Source organism: Passer montanus, unplaced genomic scaffold (genome assembly GCF_014805655.1).
Source record: "Passer montanus isolate IOZ18808 unplaced genomic scaffold, ASM1480565v1 scaffold32, whole genome shotgun sequence".
Lineage (NCBI taxonomy): Eukaryota > Metazoa > Chordata > Aves > Passeriformes > Passeridae > Passer > Passer montanus.
In genome coordinates, this window is record NW_024367930.1 from 8011173 (window position 1) to 8032638 (window position 21466).

Genomic DNA, 21466 nt, shown 5'->3' on the forward strand with positions numbered 1-21466 from the left:
TCTGTAGCTACATACAGTGTTTGATGACAGAAGGGAATAGAAGCAAACATTGTTTGTTTATTCAAGAGACAATCAGGGTTTTTATAACCTTTTAAAATTTTTTGTCAAGTTAATGAGGCGAAATTTTATTGTAAAACCTCAGTAGAAGTACAACGAACTGAACTTTTCCCTTATTCATTGTCATTTTATCCATCCACCTTGATGGTTATCCTTTAAGGTATTTTCTTCCATGAAAAGCCACATCGATGAAGAGAGTAGGTTTAGATTAAATTCACGAGGAGGGAAATTTTTGCAGTGAAGTGGTGAGGCAGTGGCACAAGTTGCCCAGGAAAGCTGTGGATGCCACATCCCGGTACTGCTCCAGGCCGGGCTGGATGGGGCTCTGAGAACCTGGTGCTACTGCAAGATGTGCCTGCCCTTGGCAAGGGGCTTGGCACCAGATGATCTTTAACATCCCTTCCAACCCGAACTATTCTGTGATTTGGTGATTCTTTGTGATTCAGTGGCCTCCAATCTGGTTATAAAATAGCATTTCATGACCCAACAAGGACATTTGGGCTAACTACACTGCGGCATTCCCACGCAACGGTGACGGAGGCAAGACACACAAGCCGCACAGCTTTAACTCCTATGCTCAGAAGCATTTCAGCTTTCCAGACGCTGAGACCTTCTTGTGAATGAGCGCAGCGACCCGAGCAGCCGGCGAGCGCCCACACGCCGTACCGCGGCCCACGGCCGCAGCCCCGCCCGCCATCGCGGCCCGCGGGCGCCCCCGAGCGGCGGGGGGCGGGGGCAGCGGCGCCGCCGCTTCCGGCCTCCATTTTACGCGGCGGCAGCGGCCGGAGGGGCTCGGCCCGGAGCCGTGCGTTCCGGGTGCCGCGTTGCTTCTTCTTCCTTGGGCGTGGCGGACGCGGTTGTGATCTCCTGTGGCTGCGGTTCCCGGAGTGCCGGCGCGGGGATGGGCTCCCCCAGCTCCCCCGGGAAGTTCGCCCCCGGCCGCTGAACCCGCCCGGAGCCCCCCGAAGGTTGGAGGGTCCCCCCGAGAGGAGGAGGAGGAGGAGGAGAGCGGGGCAGGGCCGGCCGGCCCCGCGGGCAGCATGGACCAGAGCGTGGTGGAGCACCCGGTGACCCTGATCATCAAGGCCCCCAACCAGAAATACACCGACCAGACCATCAGCTGCTTTCTGGAGTGGACTGTGGGCAAGCTGAAGTGCCACCTCTCCAAGGTGTACCCCAGCAAGCCGGTGAGTTGTTGGCCAGCCCTTTTCCCTCGCCTGGTCGGGAAGGCTGGCGCTGCGGCGACTTGGGGACAGGCGGTCAGGCCAGTTGTGAACAGGCTTCCTGTTCACAAACAGGAGCCCTGCTGCCGAAGAGTGACCTGCGTGAAGGCGATGGCCGGCCCTCTGCTTTCAGGGAAGTTGGCGGTGTAACAAACATGAAGCTGCTCTTTTACGTCGTGTGAGAAGATCGCAGTGTAGCATCCTGAAAGGCGATATCGCTAAAGATGCTTACTAATGCTTCACTTATCTTTCTTTTGGGAACTGAGATTTAGGTGTCTCAGTTAACTGAATTTGAGACTGACTTTTGTAAATCCAGAGCACTGGCTAAGAGTTCTGTCTGTTCTAAAGTACAAGTGATATACTTAGGGTTAACACGGTCTAGAGAATTCACTGAGGTGTAGAACGGATAGATGTTTGTTCGTAAAATTATTTGAAATGATGTAGTTGAACAACCTCCGAAATTATTTCCTCTTTGAACAGCTATTTTTCTTGAGATTGTGCTGAACATTCTGCTGCCTCAAGTGTTATACCAGCTTGTATAACAGCTGTGACTGTATTTTGAAACTTAATACCTATAGCTTTTTTTGTTTCCGAGGGGTATACGGTTTATTTCTGATTTTCTCTTAAATTGTAAATGTGGCAATTAAAAGGGGCTATGAAAAAAGCATAGGCAATAGGTGATAATACTGTATGTGTGTAGAATGGCAGTCGTGCAGAACAGTATATTTAAAAATTTGTTCCAGAGAACTGTATGAGAACTGCAGCAGCCTGTGGGGCCTACAGCCTGGCTTTAGAAAACACCAGAAGAAGGTGGCATTTATAGTTTAAATTATTTTTCATCTAATTTAATAGAAAAATTACTGTCATTGTTGATTTTTTTTTTTTACATAGGTAAGTAAAATGTTTGTTTTGTCTCAAAAAGGGTTTCTGCCTTTTGGAGAAAGAAGAAAAGCAGCCAACAACTTGGGCTGTGTCACTGGTACATTGACATCTGTTAAACAGTTGTGAGAGTTTGTGAATATAGTTATTGCTGTGGGTAATTCTCTGTTGAAAGAGCCTATCTGCTGTGGAAAACAAAAATACCACTCCAGCTGATTGCTACTTTGTTCTCCTCACTAGAATTTCCTCCAGTGACGTGTTTTGAAGCACTAGTTTTCTTACTCATCCTGTGAATGATCATGCTAAATTCAGCTCCTGAAAGGAAAGAATCTTAATGAACAAGAGGTTTTCATGTTGCACTGTAGGCTTTAAACAGTAGTATAGTGTTAAATTTCAGTTTCCTGAAAAATCTTTCTTCTGTTGAAAATAGATTCCTCAGCATGCCTCTCGATATTACATGATTAGTTCAGCATACCCAAGTTTGTTCTGGGTTAAAGAATGGGGGGGTTTCTTAATGAGAACTTCTCAGTAATTCCAATTTAATTTGGATTTACTGCAGTTCAAGTAATAACTGAACACGGTATTTTTATTTTACAGGACCTTTCAAATTAAAGTAATAACATGGGAGAGGAGAAAGGTGTTTAATAGGACGGCTCCTATGTATAGTAAAATCAAAAAGTATATTTTTGGCTTGATATATTTTGAGTGTTTAAGTGTCCTAATTAAATTTACAATTTATTAAGAGTATTTAGAAAGCGAGGTGATTAGAATAGGCAAATGAGACGTTGGGTCTTGAGGTGGTGTTGTTTGGGATTTTTCCAGATTAATTTGTGTAAATTACTTTCCTTAATACATACAAATTTCAAATACAGGCAGATTTAGATTGGTTTACTTGTTATTAAAGTTGATATACTTTGCAAAGTAAGTACTTGAATAAGCTGAATAGGTTCAGAAGGGTGTTAAATTGTGATTCTTAACTCAGATTGATGTTTGTCAATACTTTTGCTCCCTGACTGGACCGGCTTTCACAGCTAGAGTACTGCAGTTACAGTGTCCCTAAATGGAATAGTTACGTAGAATAACACAAGGCTCTTGTCAAATCAGCCTGGGTGTCTCAGTGTGGCAGAGCCTACCTTCAGTGCATTAACTGCTGCATTGGTTACACCCATAAACAATAATTTAAAACTGCTATTTCTCATTTCCCATTTGCCTACAGTTCTAACTAGATGTGGTTGGTGGGATTTTTATTAGCTATGGACGAATGGGAGAGAGGCTTATTGAACTAAAATAATACCTGTCTAGTAGCTGCAACTGTGCAGCTCAGAGATTGCCTGTGTTCCTACAGAACATTGCTACACTGTCTTAGGTTTGGTGTTTGATAATGTGCTGGGTATAGCTAGTTTGGACTAAGCCTTGCAAAAGAAGTTTTGCATGAAAATTCAGGAAAAAATTCCAGACCAGTAGCTCTGGGGGGTCTTAGTTTTGAATACATACATTTTGGATTTTGATCTGCAGACTGTCTCCCATCTCATTCTAGGGTCTAGAATAATTTTTTCTCATGCCATGTGCTTTCTTCTGAAAATGGGGCTACTCTAATTATGTGGTTTGAGGTGTTTTTCTATCACAGTGTTTCAGCTAGCAGTGAGCGTCCTGTCCTTGAAGCAGGAGGTGTGGTAGTGAAATTTCCTCTGGCAGAGGATGAGTTGGATGCCTTTTCCATTTACTTTGGCATATATGTGAACTACTGTGTTTCCACATCTATTACCTCTTCTTCCATCTGCATTAAAAAAAAAAAAGTCCATTTCAGAATTGCAGGCTATCAACCTGAGAATTGCAAGTGATAATCCTTTAGTTCTCAGGTAGTTGTTTAATTTATGAAGGGAGGAGCATGGGGTTTAAGGCCTGGTCTTCCCCATTAAAGTACTCAACATATGTTTAACTTTTTCTTTTGTGGTTTTGTAGGGAGTTGAAACGCATTGAGGGGCTGTTTCAATCTTACCAGTTTCACCTCTGTAACGTACTCATATTTAAAAGTAACTTGCATCTTGTTTGAGGAGATACTTTAATTAGAGGGGCTGGAAGAGGGACTGGCTCATGAGGTACTGGAGAGAACAATTGAAAGTGACCATGTAGAAAGCTCCATCAGAATAAGACAGGCAAAACAGCATTATAGTGCTATGCTGGGTGATGAGTTAAAGATTTGGAGTTTGAGGGGGTTTTGCTGTTGGGCTTTCCTTGCTTTAAGTGCTTATCTGTTCTTATTAATCTCCACATAATCTGTCTCAGGACCCAGAAACTAGAATTCTTAAAATTTTTCTTCTGATTGCACTGGTCAGTCTAAGGCAACAAGTCTCCAATTTACAGGAAATTAAAGTTTTCTATAATCTTGGTGCTTAAATTCTGATTTTTCAGTCCTTTCCCAAACAGAGTGCAAGCTTGCACTCTGCTGGTAGCCTGGACATGCTTGAAGGGAGCAACAAAATGGTATACCTTAAATGAAGTTACTGATATGAGTCAGGCATTTTTTTTGTTTTAAATGTAAATAGAAATAGTACAACATTATTGTTGAATGTATTGCAGTATTTTATCAATTTGAGTTGCAAATAACTAGTTCCCTAGTTGGGAAGACATAAAAATGTTGGGAGACATAAAAATACTGCCTGAGGCCACTAATTAAAAATACAGAAAAGTGCAAAACAGTAGAGAAAATTACTCTTAAATAGAAGTGATAAACACTTCTGCACAGTATGTGGCAGGTTATTTTTTTAAAAAATGTGTTTAATCATGAATGGCTAGTGTGGCTTTGGGAAAAAAGTTAAAGCTTCAGATTTACTGAGTACTTATTAGCATTATTTGCTTTGAGTATCTCTGTTTTGTTCTAGTGATGTGACCTTTTTTTCCAAGGGAAAAAAAAACCCAAACAGTTTTTTAACATTCCTATCTTCTGCTAAGTTGTTTGGGATCTGTAGAAGGCTATTGTAAGGAAAAAAAAAAGTCAAAACTTTTGTGAAAGCTTTTCCTAATCACAGAGATCTGGGGCTCAGCTATTTGTCTTAGTATTAGCGTGGACAAGACTGCAGAGTGGGCAGCAGAAGGCTGAGATAGGAAGAGGAGAGGTGTAAGGCTTGGTGTTTGCATGATGGAGAAATTCTTCAAATAGTTCATGATAATGCATGTTTGTTCCACTAGCGTTAGGCTAGATTTCTTCGTTTAGCGTTTGTTTGTTTTTCTTTATTTTGTTTGACTTAGTAAGCTCCTTGTTTTAGTGTACTGGACATCTTACTGTAGGACCTAAAATGGTTTCCTTTCAAATAATTGTGTTATTATTTCTGTTGTGTGGAATAGTCCAAAGTTAGTAAAATATGAACAGCGAACAGTATATAATTTGTTAAAAAAAATGTCTTTGTTTACAACACTAGATTGTTTTAAACTGTGAAACTGTAAGAATAGGAAAAAAGCTTACCTAAGTTGGATGGCTACCATACAAAAAAAGCTTTTGCTGATTCTTGCTTTTTAATGTTTTCCTTCTTGTTTTTTGTAATGTTGTTGGTTTTGGTTTTGTGTCTTTTTGGTTTGTTTTTTTTCTGCAAGGGGTTGCAGGGTGGTGGCAAGGATTACTAACAGAAAGTCCTTGTTGAAAAAGACTGAAATTTGTGCACTTCTGTGTATTTTAATTGGCATTCCATTGTTTCTTTGCCCCAGCCACTTTTCCATCTATGCAAGGGTTTTGAGGGTGGTGGCAAGGATTAATAACAGAAAGTCCTTGTTGGAAAAGACTGAAATTTGTGCTCGTCTGTGTATTTTATTTGGCATTCCATTGTTCTCCTAACTTTCTTTGCCCCAGCCACTTTTCCATCTATATTTTCAGAAGGTGACTGGGACCAGGAGCAGGGTAAAGAACAAATCACTGAAAGATGGGAATTAATGCACTGGAAAGTTTTCTTGACAAGCGTTTACCCTTAAGTGTTGTTAATTTTTACAGCACTCTTGCTGAGTGCTTAATAGCATAATTCTTTCTCAGAATTGATTTATGAGTTGGTCTTGTGAAGCCGCTGAAATGTTTTTAAGTCTGTCTGTTGGTGATTTGACTTAACATTTGCAGATGAGAAAATTCCTTTTGTCTCCAGCTATATACCTATGCAGCAGGAAAAGAGCTAAATTCCTTTCTTTGTCCCCATCTCCTAGTCTACAAAGGATCAGAGACTGGTGTATTCTGGCAGACTGCTTCCTGATCATCTGCAGCTGAAAGATGTTCTCAGAAAAGTAAGCTTTATATCAACACCATACAATATTTGATCAAACCCTGTTTTTTGGAAATAGGAATTTAGATTTGTATGTTATTTAACTTAAAATTCATTGTTGTACTGAGAGATGTAACCATATAATATTGATATGTTCTGGAAAATGTATTTTCAAGTAAGACTTGCGTGTAGGATTATGATACTTGTGAATTGAGGAGGTGTGTTTCCAATTGGTGGGAGAGAAAGTAGGCTATGCTAAGTCCCAAGCAAGTGATATGTTGTATCATAGAATCATGGAATGATTTGTGTTGGAAGGGACCTTATAGATCTTCTAAGTTACAGCCCTCCTGCTTTGGTCTGGGGCACCTTCCACTAGGCCTTCCATTGCTTAGAGCTCCAACCTGGCCTTGACAGTTACCACTGTCACATAAATGGAATTTTACAGCATATTTGTGTTCATTTGTGACATCATTTAAATTCTCAGAGGTTTAAATCCAAACTTTATGTCAAAAGTGGAACTTGTATAAGCAGATAAACAGTAATGTATTAATTATGGAGAACCAAGAATTCTCAATTCCTGAATAATTTCCTGGGGAGGCTCTTTGTTTCCTTGGTTTTAATTTGGCAGCTGTTAACCATTTCCAGTGATGTTTGAAACTTTGGTTCTTGCTCTTTTCATTTCATACTTTAAAAAAAATTTTGTTGGTTCCTATTGGAACAAATAATCCTGTTAGTCTAATTTTGGATTCTTCAGTCAACATTTAGATCCCAGTTCTGAATATGTGTGACATCTCATGCAGGAAGTCTTGAAATACATGCACTTGGTTTTCAAACTGGCTCAAATAGCTTGGATTGAACATACCAAGTAATAAGGACTTCATTAAGTTAGGGAAGTTATTAAAAATGTGTAGAACAAGATATTTAGGGTAGATTTTAAAGAACTTTTGTTTCAATTTTGATGGTGACAGGAAGCATGATGCCTTATGTTGAGTTGTCTAAATTCTTTGTAAACAGCTCAGGATGAATCAATAGCTGTTACTGGGGAAATGCCTTGGGTCCTTGTAACAGTTTGTAGTCCTATGAAATATATGAACTCCATAATACAGTACCCAGCTGTCAGTAAGGATAGTTTTCTGTAATGTATTGAGGTAAAAATTAATCTACAGGCTGCAAGAGTGTGTGGGTCACATTTTAAAACCTCTGTGGAGGAAAGTTTCCAAATGTGGATGGTGCTTTAGTGAAAGTGGGCACCCGAACTTCAGTATTAAGATGGAGAAACAGATGCAGAGGAGTCTTGAGTATTGCTTCAGCAGACTAACACTTAATAATCTTTATTCTGAAATAGATTTTATTAAATGGGATTAAACTTCTTACCAAAGAAAATATTTGCAGTTTACTATGTACAGGATTACTAGAAAATGGAAGCTGGAGTATTGCAAACCAGTGTATGCCCTGTACTGCTTAAATGTTCAAGGAAGTACTTATAGAACTTATCTCAAAGCTTAGTTTTGCTTGCTAAGTACAAAATTAAATCCAAATTCCTTAAATTCACTTGGCCCACTTGCCACACACTAGCTTTAGAAAACAAGATTGCAAATTTTGTTCATGTGCTAGATGAGAAACTTTGTAACTAATGTTTTCCTTCACCATGCAGGGGCTGTACTTGACTTCAAAGTATTGGCATAATACTTTAATATCATAATGGCAGTTGGGTGTAGTTAAAGAAATTCAGCGAATTTGGAAACACACCAGTCTTAAGCACAAAGTTAGAAATTTGTGTTGGGAGAAGAGTTTTAGTGCTAAAGCTTTTGAGAGCTTTTGGAAAAATATGATTAAACTTAAATTCAGTCTCATTCTCTGCCAAAATCTTCCTACTGGATTATCTATAAATTCCTAATATTATCTGAGGACTTAATAAATTGATGAGTCTAGCTGTGTGATACTTGCTCCTTGGTACTAACTGGTGTTGTGTCACGGATACAAAATGCCTCAAGGCTGGAACTTGTGACACTCTTCTAGCACAGTGTTGTCCAACACCTTCCATAGGAATAGAAGTATGTTACAATAAACTGCCACATTGAATAAAGCTGTATGCTGCCTGCTAACCAGTGGTATGTCCAGCTTTCCTTGCCTTTCCCAGGGGCATAAATCCTTATCTAGGAAGAAGGTGATTAGTTAGGTTAAAGGCTTTTGACGTGGCCAAAGTGCTGATTACCTGTGTTCAGTGCTTTCTGATCCTTGCTCTCAATGACTGGTAGGAAATTACACTTAATGTAGCAGTGAGGCTGTGCTTGGGGTTAGGGGCTGGTTCATGGGAAGGAGTTTAAATGACTGAGTGTTCATTGGCTGTGCTAGAAGTAATGCACAGTGGTGTGTAAAAGCATTTATCTAGTTTTCTCGATTCCTAAAGATCAAAACCATAAAAATGGGTAAATGGCTGTTATAGCACATTTATATATCGTTTAAAAAAACCCCTCCAAATGCAGATTTTTCTGAATGTCATCTCATTAAAAATGGCAGCTTGCCTGCACCATGCTGATTTCAGGAGAGGATAGAGGGGTGTTTTTGTTGCTCCTCTTGTTTAAAATTTAGTTACTGAGGAAGCTGCAGTGTGCAATTTAGATATGCAGGCATAGCTGTTGTGTTGCTATGGCCATGTAAGGGAGTGTTTTATTGGTACAGTGAAATGGCTTCAGATTGAAGTTATGGCCTTCAGATTTGGGGTGAGCATGTTCCAGCAGAATTGGCATGGCCTTGCTACACGGCTTCAAGTGGTGGCATGCATTTGCTTCCTCATTTTCAAATATTAGGGAATACTCAAGCCCTACCTAGCACTTTGAATAGCATTCCATGGGCATGGAATATCTGCAGGGGCCCTTCAGTTGCATGTCAGGCTTAAGTCAAGCTTAGTTCAAGCCTGACATGCAGTGGTGAATGCAATGGCTGGTACATTGTTCTTGTCTTGGTCTGCTTGTGGAATTCCATTGCCTATATTTTCATGTACCCTGATGTCTCTATTCAATAACACTCTTCATAGACTTCAGTGCAAATGTAAGCATTCCTAACTTTAGGTAAACTGAGCCCTGTAAAAGTTGTGAGGTTTTTCCAAAATAATAGTTGAAGCTTGTGATACACTTCCTCATGCTTTTCCTGGGGGTTTTTCCATTGGTTCTGCTATAGTACAGCTTTAGGGCAAACTGGGATAAAGTCCGTGTTCCATATGTTATTGTGGACAGCTTCTAAGAAGACATTTGTGTGAAACAATAGGATTCTCTTGTTCTGGACTCAAGTGTTGCTTTATGGTCTCTTTTGTATACTGTTTCTTTAGTGCTTACAACTGTGAATTTTTGAAGACTTTTTTTTTACTTGTAAGTTTCTCCAATGTTGTTGCTTTAGCTCTTTGATTTCTTTAATTTTTAGCAAGATGAATATCATATGGTTCACCTGGTATGTACATCTCGGACACCCCCAAGTTCTCCAAAACCCAGCACCAGTAGAGAAGGTCACGGAGCGTCAACCTCCAGCAGTAGCTCAGTGAGTTTTTTCATACACAGGACATGAATTCCTTCTACTCTGAGGAAACTTGCTGTTAATTTATCTTTTAACTTTTTATGTATATCTGTAAAATGGTGTGTGGAAAGTAGAGCATGCCATACGAATTTGTACAATTAGACTTGATTATTTAAGGATTTTATTTTAAAAGATGACCTTTTTTCAAATTGTAATATTTATGTTTATTAGATGATAAAGCACTACTTTTTTCAAGCTACCTTTTCTTTTTAACACTGTATTGAAAAGTACACTTTCCTTTCTCTTCATGTCCCTGTATCTTCGGCAGAATTTGCGGAATATATTCAGAATTTTAGAACAACTAGTTGAGATTTACTTTGTGAAAATTTAAGAGAGACCAGTCAAAATATTGCCATTTTCATGAGATAAAGGTAGAACATGGCCAGGTTTTTTTCTGTTTGACAGGAATTGGCCAGTGTTTATGGATGAACTTGGACCTAGTTGTAGCATCTGTAAGGCAGACAACAGTAGGAAGTGTTCTTAACACTTTTATTGGTTAAATTGTTTACAGAGGATGCTTGTTTATGGTGTTTTGAGCCTTCCCCTCTTCACACCCTCCAAAAATGATGGTCTTTGGTTGTATTGTGTTTTAAAAGCAGTTATGATTTCTGTTGAACTTTATTTTCCAGAATTGGCAGTATCACTAACCAACCCTTGAAGGTTAGTCAGAAAGGGATATGTACAATACCAGTGTAGGTACGTTTCATCTGAGGTGTGTGGATTGTCAGCATATGGGAAATGCCCTTTGAAGCTGTCTTCATTCTGCTGTTGGTAGGGCTTCTGTCAGGCTGCTGTGTGACAGTCAGAAACACGAGCAGTTTAAGCAATGGTAGAGAGGGGACTGTGGCTACATCTTTTCAAAGGCTGTATTTATAGTTCTGTTTAAAGTCGGCCTGCTTGGCAAGTGTTTTATTGCTGTGTACATCAGTTGTCAGTGTAGTATTTGAATGACTGTACTAATGACTGCCTAAAGCAGGCAGTTTGCAAAGTGCTAAGTTCATAATACTTTGGAGGAAACAGCCTAAACCCAAAGTTTGAATAGCCTTTGTCCTTCTATTTGTTTTTTATTTTCATTCCTCCCCACCCCCACTGTCTAGTGGTAAATTTTTCTTGTGTTCTTTGTGGTATAGATGTCTTAAGTAATTGCACCTCCTCACTTCCTGAGTTGTCAAAGTTAAAGAGGATTTTTTACTAAGTAAATACTACAGTAATTCTTAGCAACAGGATTTGGGGATTTATTACAACTGAAATAATGCATCTCAATGGCCCATTGTAATCTTGTTATGGTGACAGTTTAGAAGCCAGGTATCAGAGGTCTGACATTGGTTGCAGGTGTGTTCCTTGGAGCCTGAATATATCCTAGATGTTTCCCTATTCTCAGTGATAGCCTCCTTCCAGCAGTGAGCGTAGCAATTTGCATTTGGCAGCTGGCACAGTGAAGAGGGTGAAGAGTAGAAGGGGTAACTAAAGATAAGGATGGAGGAATGGTGTTTTAAGCCACTGTCTCTGAAGTCAGTAATATCCTAACTTCTGTTAACAATAGCCACTAGAATTCTTGTTCCTGCTAAATATTCTTTCAATTAACTTTTAGTTTACTTCAGCTTTTTGAAACTGTGATTCCCAGTGACTTGTGGTTTTCTCTGGAAACTATCAAGTGTTGAGTCTTTCTGAAAAGTTTTTTTTTCCCCTCTTGCACCTGAGTGCAATTTTGAATTTCTGTTTTTACTAAGGCTTGCCAGAACCAATAAAACCACAGAAGACTTACCCAGTGTTTACATTCTTATTAAAACTTGTGACAAAACATTAAAGAAAGTAGTTTTTTAAGACACAGTAGTAAATCTTATAACTGTGCCAAAGATCCACAACCTTGATTATATTTATTTTTAAGAATTTAGACCGTTCTGGATCAGCTGCTGCCTCACCCACAAACCAAGAAGCTTCTACGTCTTTGAACACTAGTGCAGATGGAGTGAGGCATCGTAATCTTCCACAAGCACACAGCAATCCCATGCCAAGCCACCAGTTCCCTTATTTAATGCAAGGGTAAGTGAGACTGAAGCAATCCTCACTCTTTGATACTCTTTACAGTGCTTTAAATGTTCAGTTGCAATTAAGTTTCTTTCACAGTCTGAAAAACCGTTTGCCTAGTTTGCCTTGAAGCATAAGTTGCATTAGAAAAGTTTTCGTATGAAAATTAGTGTTTTTAGCCAAGAGTAAGTCAAAGGGTATCTGCTCTTAGTGCTCTCCTTTAGGCTGATATTTTTAATATTTTCTTTATGCTTCCTGCCCTCAATTTTCTTGGGCAAGTGAAGCTTTAGTATATCTTGTGGATATAGTTAGTAATGTAACTGATAGAATTATTTCTTCTGGTTGCCTTTTCTGTCCTTTATTTCAGCAATCAGCACTAAATTCTTAGCAGAATATGATGGTTTCTATTTTTTTTTTTTTTACACATAAGAGATGTAATTCTTAATTTCTCCGTATTTGATTCAACTGTAGAAATGATATGCTGGTGTTTTGAGTACTTGTGTATCTACAACAGAATGTTTAAGGATTTTCATACATACCAGTGAAAGGTAACCAAATCTAGATCAGGTCTGTTATTACATAAATATTAAAATTCTGTCCTTTGTGCTTAAAAAGCAGCTTTAGGAATTTTAACCCATGTGACCTTAGCAGCTGCTTAAACATGTTTTTGTTAATAGCAGTAATAGTAGCTTTTTCCAAGGGGAAAACAGGAGGATGGTGTGTTCTGAGATGATACCTGTCATTTCTTCAGGGAGCACTTTCAAGTTTCCTTTCTGACAAGGTGTTCTCCCAGAGTTGTATAGATTATAGAAACCTACTTTGGAGAATGTTGAAACAAAACCCCCTAAGATATGAGTGTGCTAACAGTAACATTGCTTCTGTTGCTGGGAAGAAAACAGATGCCAAGAGCTGTTAAAACATAGCAGTTTCAGTTTAATTTACATGGTCTCATTAGAGTTAACTTAGACTTTCCTCTTCTTGCTAGTTTCATCTTGAGTCTGTTAATTTTTAATTATCTGAAATGTACTATCTGCTGGCAAGAATGGGCGGAGGCTTATGTTATTCTGACTGAATGCATCTTCGGTATGACGTGGTCATACTTGCCCTTCTGACAAAGCTAGGTGACACCAGGTTGACTGTCAAGACTGCTGTTGGTGTAATGAATTAATTCCAGAAGCAATTTATTATGTGTTGTGTGAATGACTAATCTGTAAGAAGTTTTAACATTTTTCTAATTAGCTTTTCACATAGACATATTCTGATTGAGTTTTTGTAAAGTGTGGTAGACTGAATAGGCTGTGGACTTCAAAAAGACAGCAGAACCATTACTTAGTCTTTGGGCTGAATTAACTTGTGTCAGTTTGGGAGTCATTGCAGTCTTGGAAAGAAGGAATAACTTACATTAAAAATACGAAGACTGTGACTTGCTATGTCTAGCATATAATGTGGATTGAGAGGAATAGACTTTTTGTAGACTGAAAGAAGTGCTGAGAACTTGACATGACTGTACATATTTCAGGGGTTTCAGTCCTAGTTGGACTATTTCTAGCTTAGTTAGCTGGAATAGGGTCTTGTTTGTGTTTGTGGTGCATTGGCAGTGCACCCAAATCACATATTTCAATTTTGTGTAATCCAGAAGGAATCCAGATGGTGTTCCAAGATCATTCTGTGTTGCAAACAGAACTGTAGTAAGAGCAAGTGACTGGAGGTTTCCAGGAGTGCATTCCTAATCTGAACAGAAATGCCAAAATAAACCTCAATAATCCTAGGCCTTTTTTTGAAAGCATTTTAATGGAATGCTGTCAGACCTTGAAGTAGATCTTTGTAGACTGTTGGGTATTGGCTCTGCTCAACTTGAAATAATCTGTGCCCAGTGCCTGCTGGATTCTGCTTGCTCCTTTAAGAACCCTTTTTAATGCTTCAGTAGTCTTTTCAGATGCATCTGCTTTTGCTTTTAGGCTCTGCTGCATATTCCAGCAGTAAGAAATTCCCTCTGTTTTTTTAGCTGTCAGTTAAACATCATTTAAGGCAATGGGATCTAGCTTTCATGTAATTTATGTGCAGATCAAGACTTGCTAGAAAAATGAAGATTCATAGCTGAAACTGGTGTTACTTTGTTGATTTTTCTTTTATTTTCATGACTAAACAATTTTTATTCTAGCTGCATGATGAAATATAGGCCCTACTGATAGGGAAAGATCTCCAGGGGTTTGAAAATTTATGTAAGGGCAGTTTCCTTGGGTATTTTGCAATGCTTGATTGACTTGCACAAATAAGTAGTGTGGATGTTAGATGATTAAATTACGGTTTTGATGTTTTTTCAGTTCCTGGCTTAGAGCTGCAGTGTGAGAGTTGAACATACTTTGGGAAAACAGCATTTAGTTCAGATTGTTGAAGTATTACAGGGAAAACATTTAAAACCTTCTGTTGCTCTTAAGCTTCTGCAAACGCTGTTTTTTAGAAATCCAAACTTGAGGTGGGACTGGGGAAGTAGTTCATGTATGTACCAAGTGATTCTTTAGTTGTGGGGAGCAAGCACAGCATTGTCTGCTCCTGTGGACTTTGTTGGGGATCAGGGTCTGTGCTGCACAGGTACCAACAGAACACTATGGGCTCAGCCCTGACAGGGCTCACATTTCAGACTGGAGAGCACTTGGAAACAGTAAACAGACAAGAGACATCAAGGCAGTGGAATCATTTGTCAAATGTGGGTGGCCCATCTAGTGAAATGCTTTTGTATTGTGCACACAGTAATGCTTGAAAGCAAACAACAAAATGACATGCTGACAGCATGCAGTATATCCTGGCACATAAATACATTGCTGCATCAGTCACTTTTGCCCTGTATTTTCTTCTGAGTAGCAGGTATCATAGCAGAGGATACTGAAATACCACCTGAAGTTGATATCCCAGGCTTTTAAGTCTGAATAAAAATTCTTGTTTTTTTCACTAGTGGTGAGCAGTATCTTTGTGATAACCTTGCCTTCAAATTCAGTGCTGCTTTGGGTGTCTTCCATAGACCAAAATAAGTAGGTTTGTGTTTTTTAGCCATCATGAGAAGCACTTTGTGTCTTTTCAGAATATTCTGAAGCTACCTCTACCATTTCAACTGTTTTCTGGCTTATCCAACTGTTCTTCTGTTGTCTGCTCTGCTTTGTTCTCCAGAGTTGGAATGCCTGTACAGATCCTGTTTGCTTCTCTGTTCTTACACTGTTGCTGCCATTCTTTTGATATACTCTGCTTCCTACCTCTTTCTCCCCCCTTTTGGAAAAAGATGAGGAGAAAGTACTGTGCTACTTTACTTTTTCCTGGAACAGCAAGCTGCCTTGCTTTGCTGAGGAGATCCTCTCCCTTTTTGGAGGTTCTTCTCACTGAAGTACATTGTTACAGTGTAAAGAGTTGTTTCTGAATTTCATAATCTAACTTAATATCGTGGCAGCTGTAATAGCTGTATAATTGACAACATCTGCCTCCATTTGATTTTTGATGAGTGAAGAAAATACTGCTATACTAGTTAGCATTCTAAGCCAGAAGGCAGTTGTAAGCCAGTCTACTTTTGCTCAATTAATGGAGCCAAGTCTTGAAAAATTAAGTCTTTCTTCTCAAAAAGTCACGTCTTCTAGAAAAGCTATTGGAAAAAAAATATTAGAAACCACCACAATATTTGAATGTGAAAGAAATCATGTGAAAGAAAAGAGCATGACATAACTGAACTTCTGTGGTTTTTCTTGACTGGCTTCTTAATCTACTATTAAGCTTTAAGGCATCAAGAAAGCAGCTTTCAAAAGAGTTTGAAAGAAAGGCAAGGCTCAAATCCAGTAATATTTCTAAAAGATGTATCTGTGAGAGCAAACTGTTAGCCTAAGGCCTCTCAACTTTTTTTGAGGTCAACATAGCAGTTACAAGGAAGAACCCTAAAATCTGTATGTGAGAAAAGGAAGTGGCAAATTCCTTCAGAACTCACCCAGGCAAGTTGAGTAGTGCTGCTTTTAGCTGACTGAGGTGGAAGTGAGTGGTCCTGCCTGTTCAAAACCCCATCTGATGCTGTACCTGCTTGAAATTGAGACACCGTTCAGTGATTTGTCTCAGCACAGTATTTAATGACACTCATGTAGATTATTTGAATCATCTTTACATTTTGACGTCAAATGCTTTGGGAATTGTGGAGGAGTCTTATATCTCCAAGTGTATGCCAGTTCCAGAGATAGAAAAACACATTCTTTTAGCTTGCAACTGTAAATCATGATTAATGTTTTTCAACAGTAGCTCCATGGCCTTGCTGTTCCAACACATTAATTATGCATAAATAAATATTATCAGCTGGGCTACTAGTTAATTATTTCAATATTTGAAATAAACCTTGAATAATGCCTGTGACTGTCTCAGTTTGTGTTTGGTATCAGGAAAGTACTTTTGCTTCTTTTTTCCCCCCCTAAACTGTTGCCAGAATAGGTTATGGCTAAATGCAAATACAACAGTTTTAGCAGAGGTCATGGAGTTGCATGGCAGGTTCTTGTCCAGAATTACAGTGCAATACTTATTCATGTGTAACATGGAAAAAAGATTTTATTGTCTTCCTCCCATCTTTCTTTCTGGGCATGTCGTGTATATCTGAATGCCTGGTAGACTAATGAAATCTCTTGGTGATATCTTTGCAGGGAGTGCCTTACTTAGGGAACAGGTGTAGTCTGCAGTACAATTACAGCAGTCTCAGCTTTTGCTACCTGCAGTCTGAATAAACTTTTCTTCATGCTTTATACTCTCATGCTGTCCTGAAAGATGTCCTGGTTTACTACATCAAAATCTTTTGGGAAAGAGTTGGAAATCTTGCCAAAACATGCTATATGCTCTAGGAGGTAAGAGAGGATAAGAAGTCTAATAGCAGACAAAACCAAACATAAAACTTGTGTACAGGAGTTTTATCTCTCTTGCATGTGAATCAGAATCAGATATGCTTAAAATATTGAAGGGGGGGAAGTAAATCCTTTACAATGTTCTTAGTTGCAATCTTCAGAAGCTGTATCTGAAAGATTAGTTTGTTGCTTTGCTTATGTTATTTCTTCAGGTCTCTGATCACAGTGATATTTCAGGTATTGCTTCTAAAAGAAAGCTGTAGAAGATAGTAAGTTTTCCCTTTAGACCTCCTGTAGACCTTTAAGGATGACCTCTGAATTTGAAAGGAATGGTATGAAAGAATTTCTGCAATTAGCACAGTCTTGAAAAATGTCTAGCATTGTTTTGTCCTAGAGATGCAGCTAGTGACATACTAAGTAAAAAAGCAAATATTCTTTCTATGGAAATAACTTCGCTTATTCATTTATTTTATGAAAATATAGTGCTTTTTTGGAATTGGTTGGATGATCTCACTATGTTATTTCAGTGTGTTATTTTAGGGGAACAAATGAGACGAGAAATGCTACTTTAATTGTTTTTTAATACTAGCACGCTTTTTAAATGTCACAATTCAGAGCTGAATATTTTCCTTTAAATCGTTTTTTAGCAACATAGGCAACCAGTTTCCAGGCCAAGGTGCTCCTGCTGGATTTTCTGTGTATCCTGCATTCAGTCCCTTACAGATGATATGGTGGCAACAGATGTATGTACGTCAGTACTACATGCAATAGTAAGTCTGCATTATCTTAGTACTGAGCTCCACTGGTGAAAAGAATATAATAAGTACTTTTTAAAAATGTGCTTTAAAATGTCAGTGTTTATTTTGTCTAGCTCTGTTTTATACTCTGTTTGATACTGGACTTAGTTTTGTCCAGCAAATTATGAAATCTAGTCTTGGACTAGAATTAAATTAATGTCTTAGTAAATAATACTCTACAGGAAAATGCAGTTTGTTTTGACATGTATTACATCTGGTACTGTAGCAAAGAAGACAGGCTTAGTAATTATGGTACATGTTTTTTGACAAACCAGGTTTATGTTTAAATTTTTAGCCAAGCTGCTGTTTCAGCCCAAGTGACTTCCGGCACTGAGCCAGCAAGATCTGCAGTTGCCCAGGCTGTAAATTCAGAACACGCTCCTGCAAATGAGCCTGCAGCAGTGCCAAATGTAGCTGTCCAGGAAAACAGGCCTGTAAACCAAAATGTTCAAATGAATGCACAGGGTGGCCCAGTAGTGAATGAAGAGGACTTCAACCGGGACTGGCTGGACTGGATGTACACGTTCTCTAGAGCAGCAATTCTTCTGAGCATTGTATACTTCTATTCTTCTTTCAGTCGGTTTGTCATGGTAATGGGAGCCATGCTGCTGGTTTATTTGTGAGTACAACAGTTGAGTATAGCTGCAGATCTGAGATGTGGAGTATGGTGCTAATGTTTATTCCATTTAAAATAAAAAATTATCCATGTGCAAAAATTTACACACTGCTACTTTACAGTAGGATATGTCTGTTAAAAAAATGAATTTGAACAAGTAGAGAAACGGATGTGAAGAAAGTAATTCTCAAAACGTTTTTACACTGAGTTGGATACCTCCTGCACCTGAAACACAGTGTTCTTACATATTGGTGATAATAACTGATCAGTATTGTTGAAATGTAGCATTTTGGAATGAAAATTTAGAAAGCAGGGGTGTGAGGGGTGGAAGCTCATAGGTCAAGCATATACTTGCATAAACTTAAACTTACTGCTTGGATATAAATTGCAGAGCAAAGCTCATATATATTTCTAAAATAATGTATAGAGTGTGTGCAGTAAGTTTTCTTAGGCAGAGTTAAGGCAGTGGTACTATAATAGTGGGGTACCAGATCTGGTAGAATTACAGAAATGTAAAAATTTTTTAACTACACGTCATAAAGACCTAAGCACGTTCTGTGTTTAGTTGAGAAATAGCAGTACTGTTGTCATCGCTTCCTTTTGCATATGAAGGTACCTTAATGATGTAAATAGAAGTGGAAAACAGAAGTAATGCTTGGTATTTTGGACTGATGTCATTCACTGAGAGTTTCCTTACATTGTAGTCTCAGTCCTAACTGTTCTTTCATACCGGTAAGGTGATTGAAATCAGAATATAGATGCTTGGAAACGTAGGAGAGGCTTGTTTTATTTACAGTGGTGATGTGATTCAGGCATTAGCTGAAATTGAAATTGCTTTTTTCCACAGCAAATTGAATTTAAACTAAGAAAATTAAGGATGACTTTGAAAATTTACTTAACTCCCGTACTTAAAAATGGGGCAGACACCCATATTCTACATATTTAAATCACCTAATTGTGGTACATTATTTGTTTTCTGGAACTGAGGGCTGTGAACAGCAAGACCTTAATGCAGACATTGAAGAATAGCAATTCAGTCTAGAAGGATGAAATACAGAAAAATAGATGTAACCTCATTCATTTGAAAATACTTACAGAATTTGCTGCAGTAGTTAGCTGTAGAAGAAAAATCTTTGTTCCTTTCAAAAGAGAGGTTTTCAACTGTTCCGCTTTCTTACATAGACACCAAGCTGGATGGTTTCCCTTTAGGCAAGAGGGAGGCCAACAACAGGCAGCCAATAATGCAGAAGTGAACCGTGATGGGCAACATGCAAATAATCCTGATCTTGAAGAGATGGTGAGTAAGGGCAGACTTGTCTTTTGAGACTCCTATGTATTATATTGTAAAGTATGCTGTGGTGCCTGGACAGAAAGCCATCTTTTGTGGAATGGAGTTGGTTTAACCAGAAGGCTTTCAGCATTGTCCTCAGGTTGTGCCTGCTGCTTAAATTCTTTATTTCTCCAGTCTGACCATTACTGATTGTCTCTACTGCAATCACAGACTTTCTTCATGGTAGTTACTTCAGGAAGTTGTTCTGAGTGAAGTCACTTAATGTAGGAAGATACTGCTGGTTACCTTGTGTCAGAATTCTGAAAAGAAGCAGTTGAATTGCTTCAATTTCTGTTTTTAAAGGAGCGACTTATGGATGATGGGATTGATGAAGACAACGGAGACGATGCAGGTGAAGATGGCAATACAGAGCAGCAGCCTGGATTCATGGCTTCTGCTTGGTCCTTTATCACAACCTTCTTCACATCACTGATCCCTGAAGGGCCTCCACAGGTTGGCAATTAAAGTGGAAAAGGAACTGTCAGGCAGCCTCAGTAGCCATACGTAGAAGTGGAGCAGATCCTAGAGAGTGTTCTAAATACAGTGCAATTTCTGAAAATTTATAATGTTATCTTTTTGATCATGGTGTACAAAAATGTGTATTTTTTTTCTTTTGGCTTTCTCATGCATTGAATATTTTAAGCACAAGTGGACTACTAAATGCTTTCTTTAAGATTCTTCTTTTTCTGAAGAATAAAATGTAAAGATATTGGTCTTCCATGTTTTGTTTTAATTTCAAATGTGTGTTACGCTGAGGCAAAGAGCTTGTATGTAATCTGCACCATTACCTCTTTAAAGAGCTGTTAAAAGTATCGATGTTGACAGACCTTTCCAAATGCTCTCTGTTTACCTGAGTAGCGAGTCTTGTGTTTGATGCAGGGTATGAATTCTCACATGGGGTTTGGAACTTATGTAATTCCTGAGAGAATGCAGTTAACACAAGGGTTACTTGTTAATGGCATGTTGTCTTCATGTCAGAATGTAGTAAGCTTCTTCATTTAAAAAGCTGAGAGCTTTTTCTTGAGACTGTACTGACATTCATTAAAGTTGGAGGTATTTGACAGCTCTTCAAAGACAATTGGCAGTGATGGGATAAACCTTAAATGTTTGATACATACAGTACTTTTTAAGGAGAATATAGCTGTGCTAGGGCAAAACATGTACATTAGGTTTTTTAATAAAAACTGTTATGGTAACTCTTTTGGATGTTTATATGCATATTTGAATGCACTTGGCTAAATTGTGCCTCCTTAAGGATGAGGATATGATTAATTTGAGAGTGTAATAAAGTTATCATGGTGGCATTACTGGCATTGACCAAAGTGATGTGTTTATAGCAGCGTCTATACAGTTATGAGTATGCTCTCAGCAGCAGGCTCTCTATATTCTTTAATTTCATTAACCTAATTAAAACTGAGAAAAAGAAAATGGTACATGAGAGAGTAGCAGAGTGCTATGTCAGGTTTTTGGTTGCTTTTCTTAATCATAATCAAGAAGGTACATTTGGTTTTGTCCTTAATTCTGAAGTTATCGCATGCTCTCTAACTTAAAGATGTCTGCAAAGATTCTGTTACACTACCACCAAAGTAAAGCCTGTTTGACTTCAAGTACAGGGCAAAGCTCTTGAATATTCTGAATGAGTGATAAATAGGGATTTATTTTTTGCTTGCTTTTGTTAAACTGCTATGCAGCAAAGTTTTAAACCCAAAGAAAACCCTTTAAGTTTCACAAGTTTTTCAGAGGAGAAGTAGAAATGTAAGTCTTAAAAGCATCAGTTATGTTATTTGTGGTGTGTAGCAGTGATAAGTCATTTTTAACTATGATGTTTTCTTCCCATTTTTTACTACAGTAAGCTGCTCTCAGTTTAGGTTC

At 38.5% G+C, this 21466-nt stretch overlaps 1 protein-coding gene across 3 annotated transcripts; it reads left to right on the forward strand.

Moving 5' to 3' along the window:
* Positions 1-791: 791 nt before the first annotated feature.
* Positions 792-20902, forward strand: HERPUD2 (HERPUD family member 2). Of its 3 annotated transcripts, none has more exons than XM_039714983.1 (8): positions 792-1244; positions 6345-6422; positions 9821-9934; positions 11859-12013; positions 17499-17621; positions 17944-18267; positions 19447-19561; positions 19898-20902. In XM_039714983.1, exons 1-8 carry the CDS (start codon positions 1098-1100, stop codon positions 20057-20059), a joined length of 1218 nt encoding a protein of 405 aa, XP_039570917.1. In that variant the 5' UTR covers positions 792-1097; the 3' UTR covers positions 20060-20902. The 3 variants fall into 3 exon arrangements, with proteins under 3 accessions (XP_039570917.1, XP_039570918.1, XP_039570919.1); XM_039714984.1 differs by having other exon boundaries at positions 19474-19561; XM_039714985.1 differs by lacking the exon at positions 6345-6422.
* The last annotated feature ends 564 nt before the right edge of the window (positions 20903-21466 follow it).